The sequence below is a fragment of the Miniopterus natalensis genome, chromosome 17 (genome assembly GCF_054644295.1).
Source record: "Miniopterus natalensis isolate mMinNat1 chromosome 17, mMinNat1.hap1, whole genome shotgun sequence".
Taxonomy (NCBI): Eukaryota; Metazoa; Chordata; class Mammalia; order Chiroptera; family Miniopteridae; genus Miniopterus; species Miniopterus natalensis.
Window position 1 is genome coordinate 12,676,520 of NC_142097.1, and position 16,868 is coordinate 12,693,387.

General features: G+C 40.3%; 1 protein-coding gene across 1 annotated transcript in view; it reads left to right on the forward strand.

The window, feature by feature from the left end:
* The window catches only part of ANKFY1 (ankyrin repeat and FYVE domain containing 1), a 76,359-nt gene that overhangs the window by 2,960 nt on the left and 56,531 nt on the right, over nt 1–16,868 (forward strand). Inside the window, exon 2 of the mRNA XM_016200950.2 lies at nt 15,183–15,375. Coding sequence (XP_016056436.1) covers nt 15,183–15,375 — 193 coding nt within the window. The remainder of the gene's footprint in view (nt 1–15,182; nt 15,376–16,868) is intronic.

Here is a 16,868-nt window from a genome sequence, read left to right on the forward strand (position 1 = left end):
CTTGTAATTCCCTTGTCCTGGAACAGTCTTCTCAGTTTCTCTACACAGCTAACTTTTATTCAGGTGTCTGTTCAGTTCTCACCTCTTTAGAAACCTTTCCTAATTTTTAAAAGAAATTCCCTTTCTGGAATATAAACCCCATGAGGGCAGAGACTTGTTGTTTGTGACTCCTCACCCAAGGATATATTTTCCATTGATTTTTAGAGAGAGTGGAACCTGCAACCCAGGTACAGGTGCCCTTGACTGAGAATTGAACCCGAGACCCTTTGATGTGTGGGCTGACTCTCTATCCACTGAGCCACACTGGCCAGGGGAGAGACTTTTTCTGTTTTGTTCACTGCTGTATCTCCCAACTTGGAATCATGCCCGTGGCTGAAGGAATGGATAAATTTATTGAGCATCATTTACCAGACATCAGGAATAGTTGCCTGGATACATCCTTAGTCTCTTGTCAAGTAAGCTGGCTGGTCCAGCTTTTAATGTGCTCTGAATAACATCAGTCTGCTGGGAGCTACCTAACCTACTTTTCGTCCAGCCCTTTTTAGTTTTGCAGTTAAAGTGTAATGCTTAAGAGCTCAGTCTGTGCTGTTGGACATGGATTTGAATCGTAGTTTTACTAAACTGTGATTAGAGGCAAGCCAATTAATTGATCTTAGTCTCAGTTTCTTCAACTTTAAAGGAGAGATAATCTCTATCTCAAAGGTAACCGTGAGGATCAAGAGAAATAGTACATGGACAAGCTTTTAGCACAGCTTTTAGACATTTTCACCCTGGCATGCAGTTTTTCTCCTAGTCTCTTTTTAAATCACACTCCCCTTTCCTTCCTTTGTAGAATTAAAGTGAAAATTGGAAAAATATAAATGGTTTTTAAACAGAAAATTGATCATGAACTTTTATTAACTTACTGGAATTTGGTTAAGATATTTTTGACATATAATAAAGTGAACACATTCCATATTCTAGATAATCACTGGGCAATACAGTAGCCACTGGCCACAAGTTTAATTAAAAATACATAAAACTAAAAATTCAGTTCTTAGTCACTAGTTCCATTCCATGCGCTCAATAGCTATGTGGCTCCCCACACTAGCCAGCAGCAGATTAATAGAGCACTTGTATCATTCCAGAAAGTACTGTAGGACAGCACTGTTCCAGAAAATAATAGGGAAATAAGAAACTTTGTTCCTTTCCAGTTTTGAAATTTATCTCTTTATTTATTATTTTACCCATTCAACAAATATCCCAGGCCATTGCATAGAGTCTGGAGACCTCTCAGGCACTGTCGCTTTCTATACCACTCCTTTATCTTCCCTTTCTTTCACTTCTTTCACAAGCAATAGCTGATAGCCTTCTCCTTGAGGGTTTTGTTTCCAAAGAAAGTTTATCCATTCATTGCAGTGACTGTTGATGTGCCCGAGTAGAGCTATAGAATCATGCCGAGATACTCAGGGTTCAGCCACTGGCAAGGTGAGTTGCTGTAGTTGAGATATTATCGTGATTTACAGTCTTGCCCAACAAAATGAGAAATTCCTATGTCCTCAGTATCTCTTGTTGAATCTGAGTAGGCCAAAGAACTAGGTATTTATTCAACTCCACCTACTAAGGCATTGTTGGGTGGAGGATGGGATGAGCGTGGAGTGGGGGTGGAGGGAGAAGTAGTGGGTTGGTTAAAAAAGAATAGCCAGGCCTAGAGCCTGTTCACAGGGAACTCTGAAGTCTAGGAGGGGAGATGAAAAGTGTGCACATAAGAAACTGTACTGTAGGTGCAGTGAAAAATGCTTAAGAGTTACTTTGAGAATTCAGAGTAGGAAGAGATTGTTTCAAGGAAGTGTGGGGTTTTGTTTTGGGTGGTCAGGGAAGGTCTTTGCTGCAAGTATTTGAGCTGGGTTTTGGAAAATAGGCCTCTTGCACATGGGAAGAGATGGTAGTAGGAAGAGGTCACTGTTCTTGATGGAAGGATATGAGGCTGGAAAAGTATGTTAAGGGCTAACTGTGAAGAAATTTAGTTAAGCATTTGGGTTTTACTCTGTGGGCTATGGGGTGAGGCTGCTGAAAAGTGTCAGCCAAGGTAGTGACATGACTGGAATTATCTGAGGGTTGTTGAAATGGCTACAATGTAGAGAATGGATTTGGGAGGAAAGGGAGGCTGGCAGGGAGGCTGTAGCAATTGATGATGAGACCTTTGAAAGGGGCATTGGCGCTGGTGAGGACTGATGTGAAAGAGACTATACAAGGTATAAAAGACAAGACTTCAAAAATTTTAAAACCTGTTTGCATGTTGACAAGAGAGATATCAAATAGGACTCAAGGGTTCTAGGTCTGGATGACTCAGATAATGGCTGGATTGTTAACAGGAAGAGGAGGAACAGATTTGAGAACAAATATCCTGACCTCAGTTTTGGATGTGCTTTGCAATGCCTAATATACCTTTAGGTGGTTATATCTTAGCAGGTAGTTGGAAGCATTTCCAGTCTGACTGGCATTTGGGTAAAAATTGTCTGGTTAGCTTTTCTTTGTTGACTACCTCCTGTAAGCCAGCCCTGTGATCAGTGCTATATAGAGTGAGGTTTGAAAGGTGTATAAGTGACACCACTGACTTGCAGACAGGACTTAACAGTTGAATTACATTCAGGAAAAATGTATTTCATTTTTCTTAGGTGCAAGCTACAATGCTAGGGATGGCAGAGTGAACAAGACATGGTCTCAGTCTCAGTAGAACTTGTGGAACAGAGGGGAAAGCAAAGTTTCTCCAAAAAAGCATGCATGTTGTGTTTTATAGTTTCCTGAGTTTTCTCCTTTGCATTGATTTTTAATGGCACCACCGTCAAGCCACACTCTCAAGTCAGTAATCTAGAAGTCATCCCTCACTTCCCCTTAACTCTGCAGTCAGTCACTAAATCCTGTGGATGCTAGAAAGCTCTCACATATGTTGTTGCCTCTCTGCTGTCATTCCATTAGTTCAAGCTAGTGGTCCTCAACCTGGAGAGCCCTGCACGTTAGGATCACCTAGGGAATTTTTAAAAACCTAGATTTATGCATCACTCAGCTTTGATGAAGATCAACATATCCCATAGAACATTTTTTTCAAACTGAGTCAATACAGAATCAGGTTTTTAAAAAACAAATGTGTGTGTGTGTGTGTGTGTGTGTGTGTGTGTGTGTGTGTGTATATATAAATAATAATCTTTCCTACCTACAAAGTCCTAGGTAGTAAGTTTTATCTGTAACTGCAGTAAAATTTTTTAATTTTAAAATTTTATTATTTAATTTAAGAAATTTTCTTTTTATTTTTAAAATCATTTAAAAAATTTTTAAGTACAGTTGACATACAATATTATATTAGTTTTGGGTGTACACCCCAGTGATTAGACATGATATAACCTACTAAGTGGTCATCCTGATAAATCTTGTACCCATCTTTCATCATATGTAGTTATTAGAATATTGTTGACTGTATTCCCTATACTGTACTTTACATCCCCATGACTATTCTGTAACTACCATTTTTTACTTCTTAATCCCTTCGCCTTTTTCACCCTACCCCCAACTCACTTTCCATCAGGCAACTATCAAAATTTTCTCTGTCTGTGAGTCTGTTTCTGTTCTGTTCTGTGTCTATTTTGATTTTTAAATTCAGTTGTTGATATATATGTATTTATTGTCATTTTATTGTTCATATTTTAAAATGTTTCTTCAACTTCTTTAAGACCCTTTAACATTTCATGTAATATTGGTTTGGTGGTGATGAACTCCTTTAGCTTTTTCTTGTCTGGGAAGCTCTTTATCTGTCTTTTGATTCTAAATGATAGTTTTGCTGGGTAGAGTAATCTTGGTTGTAGGTCCTTGCTTTTCATCACTGTAAATATTTTTTGTCAATCCCTTCTGGCCTGCAAAGTTTCTGTTGAGAAAATCAGCTGACAGTCTTATGGGTGCTCCCTTGTAGGTAACTAATTGCTTTTCTCTTGCTGCTTTTAAGATTCTCACTTTGTCTTTAGCCCTTGGCATTTTGATTATGATGTGTCTTGCTGTGGGCCTCTTTGGGTTCACCTTGTTTTGGACTCTCTGCACTTTCTGGGCTTGTATGTCTATTTCCTTCACCAGGTTAAGGAAGTTTTTTGTCATTATTTCTTCAAATAGCTTTTCAATTTCCTGCTTTCTCTTTTCTCCTCCCAGCACCCCTGTGATGCAAATGTTTGTATGTTTGAAGTTGTCCCAGAGGCTCCTTACACTATCCTTATTTTGGGGGGGTTCTTTTTTTTTGTTTTTGTTCTTATTGGGTGTTTTTTGCTTCTTCATATTCCAAATTGCTAGCTTTATTCTTGGCTTCATCTTTTCTACTGTTGGTTCCCTGTAAATTATTCTTTATTTCAGTTAGTAGTGTATCCTTCATTTCTGACAGGTTCTTTTTTATGGTTTCCATGACCTTTTTTTATGCTGTTCAGGTTCTCACTAAGTTCCTTGAGCATCCTTATAACCATTGTTTTGAACTCTGTTAGTTTGCTTGCCTCCATTTCATTTAGTTCTTTTGCCTTTTCTTTTGCTGGGACCTGTTTCTTTGTCTCCTCATTTTGGCTGCTTCCCTGTGTTTGTTTCTATGTATTATAGAGCTGCTATGTCTCCTGGGCTTGGTAGAGTGAACTAATGTAGTAGACGTCCAATAGGGTCCAGTGGCAATGCCTCCCTGTTCACCTGAGTTGGGCACTCCAGTCCCCCCTCTACGTGTGGGCTGTGTACACCCTCCTGTTGTAGTTGAGCCTTGATTGCTGTTGGCATGACACTGGGAGGGATTTATCCCTTGGCCGATAGGCTTTGAGGATTAGCTGGGACTACCACGGAGGATCACTGTGTAGGGATCCACCCCATGGAACAGGACTTACTTCAGCAGGGCTCTGGTGCCTGCTGAGGGTGTCGCTTGTGAAGGTAGTTGGGTGGTGCTTTGACGTGGTCTGAAGCTGTCCACCAGGTGCACTGGCTCTGGGGTCTCCCTGTTGGTGCAGGCCAAGGTTCACTTCCACCTATGTCCTCCCTGGGGCCTCCTGCTGTGAGCTACAAAGCGATCTGCAGATGGCTGCTACTTGTGCTGGTCTTGGAGATGTCCAGCAGAGGCCAATCTGTGAACCAAGAGTGGTTCCCACTAAAGTCAGGCCTGGGGCCACTTAGTAAGAGGTACGGGGTACACTGAGGCCAGATGCTGCTTGTTTGACAGATTTTAGGTAAGTCGGAAGCATGAGCCAAGACAAGCTATTCATATGGAAAAGCCACTGGAAACAGCTTGCATGGGCCCTCACGTTTGGTGGGGCGGGGTCTCAGGGAATCATCAGGGCAGGGCTGAAAGCATTAGCCAGGTTGATGGGGATTCAGATATGGTGCCCACCTACCATCTCTGTGGGGTGATGGCTCAGAAAAGGAACAGTGGCCTCTGCCAGCACTTCTGTCAGGGAGAAAGCTGCCCTTCTGGCTCTTGCCCTGATGTCAGACAGTTCATTTCCTCCCCATATGTCCCTGGTGCCTCTTGAGCTGCCCCAGTTCTAGACTTCAGAGGGAGTGAGTCCAAGTACGTTTGTGCACGGGTCCTTTAAGATGAACTGCCAGTGGCTTCAGCAGCCCTCTGTCTCACTCAGCCACAATCCCTGCTGGTTTTTGCAGCCAGAAGTTATGAGGACTTCTCTTCCTGGCACTGAAAGCCTGGACTTAAATCCCTACCTCCTCAGGGTGAACCTTCACAGCTGAGATACACCGATTTCTATCCACTATATGTGGGTGTGGGACCAGCCCGTTCCATATCTCCGCCCCTCCTACCAGTCTAGATGTGGCATTTTCTTGATATCCTTAGTTATAGGACTTCCATTCAACTGGATTTCAGGTGGTTCTGAATGATGATTGTTCTGTAATTTAGTTCTAATTTTAATATGTTGTGGAAAGTTCTGAGGACCACACTTATCTACGCCTCCATCTTAACCAGAAACCCAAAACCTTTTTTTAAAAGCAAACTTTGGTTAAATAATGGCTTTTGGACTTTGTCAAAGCATTCAAGTTATGAATTGCAAGATTTTTTAAATGGTGAAAAGTCAAAATATGAAATAGCTCTTAGCACCATCTTATTTTTAATACTCTCCAAACTGTGTGTGTGTGTGTGTGTGTGTGTGAGTGAGTGAGAGAGAGAGAGAGAGAGAGAGAGAGAGAGGGAGAGAGAGGGAGAGAGAGGGAGAGGGAGGGAGGGAGGGAGGGAAGTGGGGAGGTGCAGACTGGCAGGAGTATCTATGACCCTTACTATTTCTTTGCACTCTCCTCCATATGGTATTGCTATCTTTTCTTTCCCCTTGCCTTCTTTTCATTATGGTATGTGAACTTGAGTTCTCATCAGTAAATATATCCACATATTTCTCCTTCTCCATTAAACAATTTTCTTATATTTAGCCCTCTTGGTTATTGAATATTCAGTAACGCCAGTGAAAGAAAAATTTCATCTGCCTTATGACAATTTTAGAAAAGTAATAGTGGTAGTAATTCATCACCAGCGAGGAGCTTATCTATTCTGATGCCAACAAGGAAGCTGCTATATTCTAGGAAGATCATACTTTAGGAAATGTTGTTATGTGGAAGACCCTAATATGTGCTTGAAGCAAAAATTATTCTTGTAGTTCTCAAAATAGGATTCTACACCACTTTTACAATCATTGTTCTTTTATCTAAAGGACATAGAGCAGAGTAGGGAAAAGTCATTTAGTCATTAAAGAATTATACAAACAACACTAGCAGTGGGCTAAAATCATGGCTAGAGTGTAAGAACTATAAAAGTCTAGAAAAAGGAAATACCAAGGCTCATTTGTGCTTTTGCATTACAATGACAGGGTTGAGTAGTTGCTACAGAGACTGAGGCACAAAGAGCCTAAAATATTTACTATCTGGCCCTTCACAGAAAAAGTTTGCCAACTCCTGACCTAGAAGGATCATTGTGGGTTCTTTTCTGACTGTGCCATGACTTGCTGATTATTATTATTATTATTGTTGCAGTCGATATTGATTTCTCTGTTTTAGGCTCTTCATAGTGAATGCAGATTTTTTATCTCAAGCACTTTTGATTAAGTTAAGACTGACGAACTATCAGAAAGCTCACCAAAGTGTCTGACCTAGGGCTGCATTGGCGAAGGGCATTTGGGTATTATTTGGAAAGAAACATGACAAAATTATAATACAAGCTGCTGACATTCTTCATTGATACTTAGCATAGCTTTTTTGATGAAATGAAAGTTTTTTATCCGTTATTTAAATTTTTAGGCTTATTTTTCAAAAGCAAAGTTGGAAGGAGAGAAAGAAGAAACCACAGCTGAAAACTAGCCATTTTATAAAGAAGTAGTAGTAGTAAATCTTTAAGCCAGACACTGTTCTAAAGGATTTACTCTACCTTAATTCACCCCTTGACAACCACTCTGAGATACTCTTATTCCCATTTTCCATATGAGAAAACAAGCCCAGAGAAGAGTAGGTAACTTGCCCAAGGTCACACAGCTAGTAAATGGGCAAGCTGGGATTCTAACCCAGTCAGGCGATGTTCCAGAGTACATGCTCTTAAGGACTATATTGTGTTGCCTTTCTCAGAATGATAACCACTAACATTTATTGACCACTTACTGGAGGGCAGATTCTCTTCTAAGGTCATTATATGTATCTGCACATTTAATGTTTACAACACACTTGCCTAAGTTTACAACTAGAAAGTGGTGGGGCCATTGATCCTAGTCAGTCCAGCTCCAGAGCCTGTACCCTTCATCACTGCACTGTGCTATAGCTTTTCCCTTCATTATTGCTCAGAGAGGTACTTTTATTCTTTTTCCTCTAAGAACTCTATAGCTTGGTGACATGTCAAGGACACATTTTATTGCTCTTTGCAAGGAGACAATTTTCCCCACAGGATAACATCTCAGCCATGGTCACTTTTTCTGTTATACTCTGCAATAGCTCAGCAATTGATGGGTGTACTTGTGATCTCTGTTTTCCCCTACAAAAGATGCTAGGCAGAAGGCCTCTGTGATTTCATGAATAAGAGCCCTAAGTTATCTTAAAAGCCCTTTTATCTTGGCTCATCTCTGATCATAACCTTTGTAGTTTATGTCTTTTGTCAGTGTCTAGGCTGCAGCTGGAAACTTGTGCCAGAATTTCTGGAGTAAGACTTAGGGCTATTGTGGTAGATTTTAGAATCATATGTGTATAACCTATATCCAAAGGAATATACAGGGACTGTTTGAGAAGATGATTGAAACAGAGCTTTTACAATCTCATTATAAGGATTAGATAAAGCAGCCAGCAACTTTCTACTCTTGAAGAGAAATGTCCTCATAAGTCCTCAGATTCTTTGTGACTGTTAATTTTGTTTTTGCTCCTCCTGTTTGTGAGTTCCTTGTAGACACTACTTTGATTTTACATTGATACTAATTTGGTGCGACAATATTTGTTGGCAAGAGGTGCAGGTTATACTGCCCTTTTTCAAAACTCTGAAAGAGGCAACTCATAACCTACTGTAATGCTTAGTGCGTAGTAGGTATGTCATAAATATTTGTAGATCGATAATTTAAGTGACTTAAATGGCATGGAAATGCAGAGTTAATTACTGATGCTATAGTCTTGATGGGTTGGAGCTTTTGAGCAAAATACTTAGGTTGCCTAGAATATTGTGTAATTGAAACCAAGGTTAAAGGGTTCAGTTTGCTTTATGGAAGAAAAATCTCCAATCCATAGCCACAGGCTGCCTCTGTGAAAATGTGGAAGCTCTCTCTCCAGCAAGTGGGCTGTAACTTTAACCACTAGGTTGAACTAGCAAGATGACTTTTTCTCTGACCAGTTCCTTTTCAGTTGACTTATGCAGAGGCAGGCGAGTGGCAGACATTTTTGCCAGTGAGCTCTTGGAGGATGAGGCTAGGTCTTGCCTTCTAATTATTATTTGTATTTGTCATACAGCGAAGTACTGTCTGTTCCACAAACCTGTTCACTGATACTAGTTTGAAAGGAGAATCTAACCAAGAATGTAGAAGACTGAAGACTTTTCTTCGCAATTTCTGGGCTCAGGATGCTACAAAAACTTACAGGCTTCATTCATTTCAATCTTTTGAAGTAAAACACCACTTTTCTGGGATGTCTTTTCTCACGCTAGATTAAGGCAGGTGGTCTTGCTCTGTGCTCTATCTGTATTTTCCCCTCAGAGTGTTGTCAGTTTTTATTGAATTGTTTTTGTTTACTAGCTCATCTTCTCCATTACGCTGTAACTTTGGAAAAAAAAAAAGTGCCAGGATGATGTTGTTTTTTTAGTTTGACACTGGCACTGCATAGGTGCTTAGTAAATTTTTAATGAATGACTAGGTTATGCAGTTGTTTTCTTAAAAGATGAAAATCTGTAAACAAATCAATGAAGGAACAAAAACATTGCAGTTCAGTATTCCCAGAGCAGTCTGTGTGTGACTTAGGGAGGTATTTGCTGGGGGTTGAGCTTTTTCTCCAGGGCATTCATTCCCATACCTGGGACTGTTTTAACAGTATACTTTTCCTGACCCCACCCCACATCTACTGAATCTGGGTGCTTGCTTTCTCCAGTTCAGACTGCCTGGGTGATTCTCATGCAGGTAGCCTGGGAGTATTGCCTTTGAGCATGGTCTGAGAGGCAAGAGGTAGATAGGTTGGTCATGGGCTTGTCTCCTCTCTGCTCCTCAGATTCATTTTCTGGAAGTTGACTGAAATGAGATCATCTTTAGGCTCCTTCCTTTTCTAAAGTTTTGTGATACATAAAAATCCTTATACTTAGGTATTAGAAAATTATTTATTTTTCCTCATAATTGTAATTATTTTTCATAATCTTTAAAACTTGGATAAAAGAATATATTTGCTTTATAAGTATGCATTGATTTAAATAAAATTCAAATAATATTACAAGGCTTATAACAAAAAATAAACTTTGCTACCCCTCAATCCTGTTCCCCAGACTATTTTCTGCTCTTCTCTATTTACTTCTAAGTGATAATGATTATACTGCCATTTCTAGGTCATTTGTAGATGTTGACTGACTTTACTATGGTAGATTAGAAGTTGCCTCTTTGACAGGTTTTTTTTTAAAGGACAACCTAGTTTTCACCTTTTCCAAATGAGTAATAATGATGATTTTTAAAACATGTTAGGCTTTGCTTTTTGATTTTGGAATGGTCAGTGCAGACTTGCTTTGTGAGATGATACAGTATTTAAAGTAGCTTGTTTGGTATTTAGCAGTGTTTGCATTTCTGTTTTTACTTTTGTTCATCACCCCTTTCTTATAATGTCCAGTTGATTTTCCGTGACTTTAATTGATCAGTCTTAATTCCTAGCTCAGGAAAACATTTGTATCCCTTTCTGCTTTTCATGACTCAAAAAAATGTTGTGTAAACTGTTACAATAATTTAAACTGTTTATCCAGTGATTATGCAATTGTGGAATGCAAGGAGAGTGGAGGAAATGCTGACAGTTTTGAGTGCATGTGCCAGTCACAATAGCTGTCATTTAATTCTCACAACAACCCTGAGAAGTAGATCCCCTCTCCCCACTTTACATACAAAGAAATGGAAGCTCAGAGAGATGAACTTGCCCATGGTCTCACAGCTACTTAGAGAAAGGATTTAGATACCCATCGGTTTGATTTTAGAACCCACTACAAGTATCTATCAATTTTGTTAACTTTTTAGTTAAAGCATAAGATAATGAAGGAAAGAACAAATCATAAGGGTAGAGCTAGTGAATTATCAAAATGAACCATGATTAGTAGTGTAACCACTACTAAGTTAAATTTTAAAAGGATGTTACCAGCACGCCAGAGAGCACCCTCATGTTTCCTTCCAAATACTACTCTCTTGGCATTCCTCCAAAGATAACCATTATCACAATTTGTGACACCACAGATTTCATTTTGCTACAAGTGATAGCAGTTTTTGAACAGAATTTGATGCTACATTTTCTGTTACCAGCCTAGAAATTCAGTGACAGTTTTGCTTAAAGAAGCCAATCACCTCCTTTTCTTTGTCTATAGGGAAAAAGAAAAAAGTATAAATTTGTACCATCACATGAACTCAATGCTTTGTGTTAAATGCTTCCCCCTTTGAGGTAAAAAATTGCAATTTCTGCCCGGCTGGGCATGGCTCAGCGGTTGAGTGTCGACCTGGGATCCAGGCGATCGGGGTTCGATTTCCGGTCAGGACACATGTCCGGGTTGCGGGCTCGATCATTGACTCTCTCATCATTGATGTTTCTATCTCTCTCTCCCTCCTTTCCTCTCTCTGAAATCAATAAAGATATGTTTAAAAAAAAATTAAAAAATTGCAATTTCTTAGCTTTTTAGTCAGAGTCACTGTGAAGAACTCTTCAAAACCAGTGCCCTGTATATTTATCACACCAGAATAAAAGTGTAGAGCTAGTCCTACCTAAGGGGTTTGGTATAATTGTAAATGCTACTTGCTGAGATTTTGAAATTTATAATAGGATCATTGTTTAGCCAATGTTTTTAAAAGAAATATTTGGTTTAAATATTAGTAGGCCAAGTTATTGCAGTATTTAAAAAATATATTAGTTATAGGAGTTCTTTTTAAAAATACGTTTTTATTGATTTTAGAGAGGGGGAAAGGAAGAGGAAGAGAGAGAGAAACATCTATGAGAGAGAAACACCCATCGGCTGCCTCCTGCATGCCCCCTTGCTGGGGATCAAGCCCGCAGTCAGGGCATGTGCACTGACTGGGAATTGAACTGGTGACCTCTTGGTTCATGGGACAACGCTCAACCCACACTGGCTGGGCATAGGAATTCTTATCTGATATGTAAATCATGGACACAGCGATCATGTAGCAGCTATAAGCAAATTTTCATCTTATAAGTGCCTCTATTTTATTTCCCCATGAATACTTATTTGCACCTGAGGCTCACATCCAGTTTTTTTATTCCATTTAACATGGATCCTCTAGAAGTAGAGAAAAAGGTCCCTACTATATGTATGAAGAAGATAGTCTATTAATATTTAAACAAGTTTCTCTTAAAATATTTTTTCTAGTTATGAAAACAACACATTTGTTATAGAATACCTGAAATGTGCAGAAAAGTGCAAAGAAGAAAAACCTTCCATTATCCCCTATCACTGAGACCTCCTGATATTTTGGGGTCCTGCATTTATCTTTTTACTGCTCATATATGTGAATATTTATAATAACATTGAAATTATAGAACATATTTAGTTTCACAGCTTGCTTTTTTCTGTGCATATTTATGCATATTTTGTATTACATATTTCTTTGAAAACACTAATAGTTGCATAATAATTTCAAACTCATGTACCGCTTAGTTTATGTAACTATTCCTGCGTTTTGAACAAGTTTTTATTGTTTCCATGTTTATAAAGAGTTAGCTATTGGAGCCCTGGCTGGGTGGCTCAGATGATTGAATGTTGTCCCATGTACCAAGAGGTCGCTGGTTCGATTTCTCGTCAGAGCACATGCCTGGGTTGTGAGCTCAATCCCCAGCAAGGGGCATGCAGGAAGCAGCCAATTGATGTTTCTCTCTCTCCCTCTTCCTTCCTCTCTCTCAAATGAATAAAAACTTATTTTTTTAAAAAAGAATTAGCTGTTGGACAGAAGATGGAGGAGGAATACAGTTGACGAGAGGAAAGAAATCCTTTTTTATAAAACTATATTTTACCTGTTCAACTGAATTGATCAAATATTTAGTGAGCCTCTGTGTCAGGCCCTGTGATAGTCTCTGTGATGCAGCTATAAATCTTTTCACATTGGGAACAGATGATGAATGAAGATCTGAATGAAAATCATAGTAGAGATGGGGATACAGAAGACAGGAAGGATTCCCAGAGATGTTTAAGTGGGAAAGTCAGTTTCTGAGTTGGGGCCATGTTAGTTAGTGGGAGACATCAAAGATTATCCCCATATTTCATCTTCATGTAACTAGGCTAGGTGATGGTGCCATTTATTAGTATAGGGACCTCACAAGGGAAGAGCAAGTTTGCATGAAGTTTTCTTTGGGCATAGTGAATTTGAGGTACCTGTGGGCCACCAGGGAGAAATAGTTGCTGGGCAGGTGGATAGATGAATCTAAGAAGAGAGATCTGGACTAGAGATCCAAAATCTGGAGAAGCTGCCTTGAGAGAACATACATTTGAGAAGAGGGCCAAAGGTAGAACTGGGGGAATGTCAGTGGTCAAGGGTTGGGAGGGATGTAGGGAAGCATGTGACAGAGGCAGAACCAGAATGGGGGGGAGAGTGGCATGTGGTTGCTGAAAGAACAGAAGGAGGGAAGGAAGGATGGACAACAGTATCAAATGCTGTACTGTACAGGTCCAGGAGGAGACCCACTGGCAAGTGTGTCTGTTGGATTTGGCAATTAGAAGATCATTGGTGAGAGGAGTTTTAAGGGAATGGTGGGGATAGAAGGAGGGAATGATGGGAATGCTGGGTGAGGAAACGGTGTGTGGTAGCTAGAGATGGAAGGGCAGACGTCAGAGGTTGTGTGGAAAGAGAGTTTTATTTAGACTTGAACAGGCTTATGTGCTGATGAAAAGGACCCAGTTGAAAGAGACTGAAGTTGCTGGGGAAGGGATGGGTGATGATAAAGCAAAGGACCGGAGGAGAGTGATGGGTTTGGAGCATAGGTGGAGGGATTAAACTTGGACCGGAGGGAAATACTTTCTCTGAGAAAGCATGGAGTAGGTGGGGATAGTTGCTGGTACAGTGGAAGTTGTTGACAGCAGCTTGGTTTCCTCAAGGCACTGGCTTAGAATGAGGCAGATTGGGTGGGAGATGGGCTTGAGGATGTCAAGATTTGGAATATCTGTGGTGGGAAGAGAGGGACGAAGGGATTGAGGCCGAGAGAATGACCAGAGCGGCACTGTGGTTCCATAGTTAGACCTGGGTTTATGTAATTACTAGTTTGCATGGTTGCGTGATTCCCCAGCAGAACCTTAGAGCCCAGGTAAAGGAGTAGCTTCTTGACTGTGACTTTCTTAGGGAAGCCTTCCCTGATGCCCTAAGTTAAATTTCTTTATTACAGGTTCTTACATCTCTGTTCCTTTAGTACTCATTAGAGTAGTACTTGTAGTTTTTTTCATTTGATTGTTAGTTGTTATATAAAAGTTTATTTTCTGCAGTAACTAAAAGTTTTTAGGAAAGATATGTCTGATTTTGCTTACCATTGTGCAGGTGTCTGGCACCTACCTAGTAGACACTTGGTAAATAGTTGTTGAATTTAATGAATCAAATATAGTGGTTCTCAACCTTCTTAATGTGCCCGAGCACACCTGTGGAATATGACTTGCTTCCATCTGAACTATTATTGACTACCTTGAGCTTCTCCTGAAGGAGGGCTGAATAGTGTTGGATACTGTGGTGTAGTGGTTAATAAATCACAGGTACTGGAATGAGAATGCCTGGACTCCTCCCTGCCCTACCTCTCACCAGCTTTGTGACCTTATGCAAATTCTTAATCTCTCTGTGCCCCAGTGTCCTCATCTGTAAAACGTGTTAGTAATAGGACCTACCTCATGGGGTTATCATGAAGCTTGCAAGAGAGGATTCACAGAAAGCTTTTAGAACAGCATGCAACATGTGAGAATTAGTTACTATCACTGGTAGTTTGAAAAAGCCTCCTAGGTGATTTTGAGAATCATCTTTCCTTGAGACTCCTGGCTTAATGGTAAAGGATTTGCAGGGCAGGGACCTGTTAGCATCTTATGTGAGTGTGTGTTCATTGTCATATATTGACTATTGATGTTCAGAGGAAACTAAGAAGAGAAATCCCTGGACCTTGATGATCTTTTGGTCCAGTGACCTAGTGACGTCCTGAAATAAAACCATTGTTGGTCCTGTAGGAGTATCATTAAGAAGTAGTAGAGCCCAGCTGGAGTGGCTCATTTGGTTGAGTATCGTCCTGTGCACAAAAAGGTTGCGGGTTTGATCCCTGGCTAGAGCATGTGTGGAAAGCAACTGATTGATGTTTCTCTCTCTCTCTCCCCCTTCCTCTCTCTAAGCATGTCCTTAAGTGAGGATTAAAAAAAGAAGTAATAGAAACATCATATGACTAGTCATTTTGGTACCATCCTACTTGTGGAATGAGGGTTTAGTGAATGCTGTCTGCTTTACGCCTGCCATGGTAAACTTGATTCTTTGTCTCCCTTGCAGAGGAGGTGGCCAAGCTGGAGAAGCACTTGATGCTTCTCCGACAAGAGTATGTCAAGCTGCAGAAGAAATTGGCAGAGACAGAGAAGAGATGCACTCTTTTGGCCGCACAAGCAAACAAAGAAAACAACAATGAGTCCTTCATTAGCCGCCTGCTGACGATTGTGGCTGACCTCTATGAGCAGGAGCAATACAGGTGAGCTCCTGGACACAGGGCCAGTTGGGGAATCCAGCCCTTTAGCTTTACTCCCAGGTCACAGTGCAACTTCTTCTCTCTTGTTGACTTTCTTTCCAAGTTTATTTGTCTCTGTTGGGGATTTTAGCAAATCTTTAGTTTCTAGAACGTAAGTTCCTTGAGGAAAGATTTTGTCTGTTTCCTGCTTATCTTGGGCACAGAGTGAGGGAGTCATGGTGATAGCATGTCTGATGCAAGTAGGAATTAGCTCACATATCTAGGGATTCAGAGGGGAGAGGTCACTTTCTCTTGGGATGTTCAAAGAGGGTGTCTTGAAACTAGTGGGCAGTATAGTATGATGGTTGAAGGTGAATTCTGGAACCACACAGCCTGTGTTAGAAGCTCAGCTGGCCATTTACTGTCTGTGTCACCCAGAGTTATATGACATGCCTCAGGTTCCTAATCTGTAAAATGGGGATATAATACTACTCCTTACCTTAGGATTGTTGTGAGGATTAAATTAATAAATAAATGTTATAAACATATCAGATGCTTAAAAGAGTGATATTACTGTTAGAGGGAATGACTAAGAATAGGCTCAAACATGGGACTATGCAGAGGATTTAGGGGATTGTGAGGGGGCCTTTTTAGAGTGCATGTCCCTGTAGGGGAGCACTGGGAGAGGGGGGAAAGGTAGGGTGCATTGCATTGGGATGCCAAGATGAGGAATTTGGACTTAATCCTCTAGAAAGTGTGGAACAGTATTTTTGAGTTTGTAGGACTGTCATAATCAAAGTGGTGTTTTAGGAAGATTAACCTCATAACATCATGTAGGTGAACTTATAAAGAGAAGAGAGCTGGAGAGCAGCTGTGATGTAAATAGTCCAGACCAGAAATGATGAAGGACTGAGTTGGGATGATGGACGTGGATATGGAAAAGAAATATGGATTTGAATATACATAGAGGGAAGGATTTGGCTACTAGCAAAATGGATGATTGGACTAGATAAGACTTAGTAAAATTTCAAAATAAAATTTGACATTTAAAATGGGTCAAACCCTGGCTGATGTGGCTCAGTGGTTAAACATCGGCTTGGGGAACTGAAGGGTTGAGGGTTTGATTCCTGGTCAAGGTCAAGGTCACATAACTGGGCTGCAGGTTTGATCCCAGATCTGGTCGGGGTTGGGGCACATGCGGGAGGCAACCAATTGATACGTCTCTCATATCGATGTTTCTCTCTCTCTTTCTCATCCTCCCTCCCTCCCTCCCTCCCTCCCTCCCTCCCTCCCTCCCTCCCTCCCTTCCTTCCTTCCTTCCTTCCTTCCTTCCTTCCTTCCTTCCTTCCTCTCTCTAAAAATCAATGGGAAAAATATCCTCAGGCAAGGATTAACAAAAAATAAAATAAAATAATGTAAAATTTAAAATAAAATAAAGTAGATCAAAATCCAGAACTGCCAACCTACCATCTTAATCATTTCTAAAAGAAAGAAAAATTTAATACCAAAAGAAAACC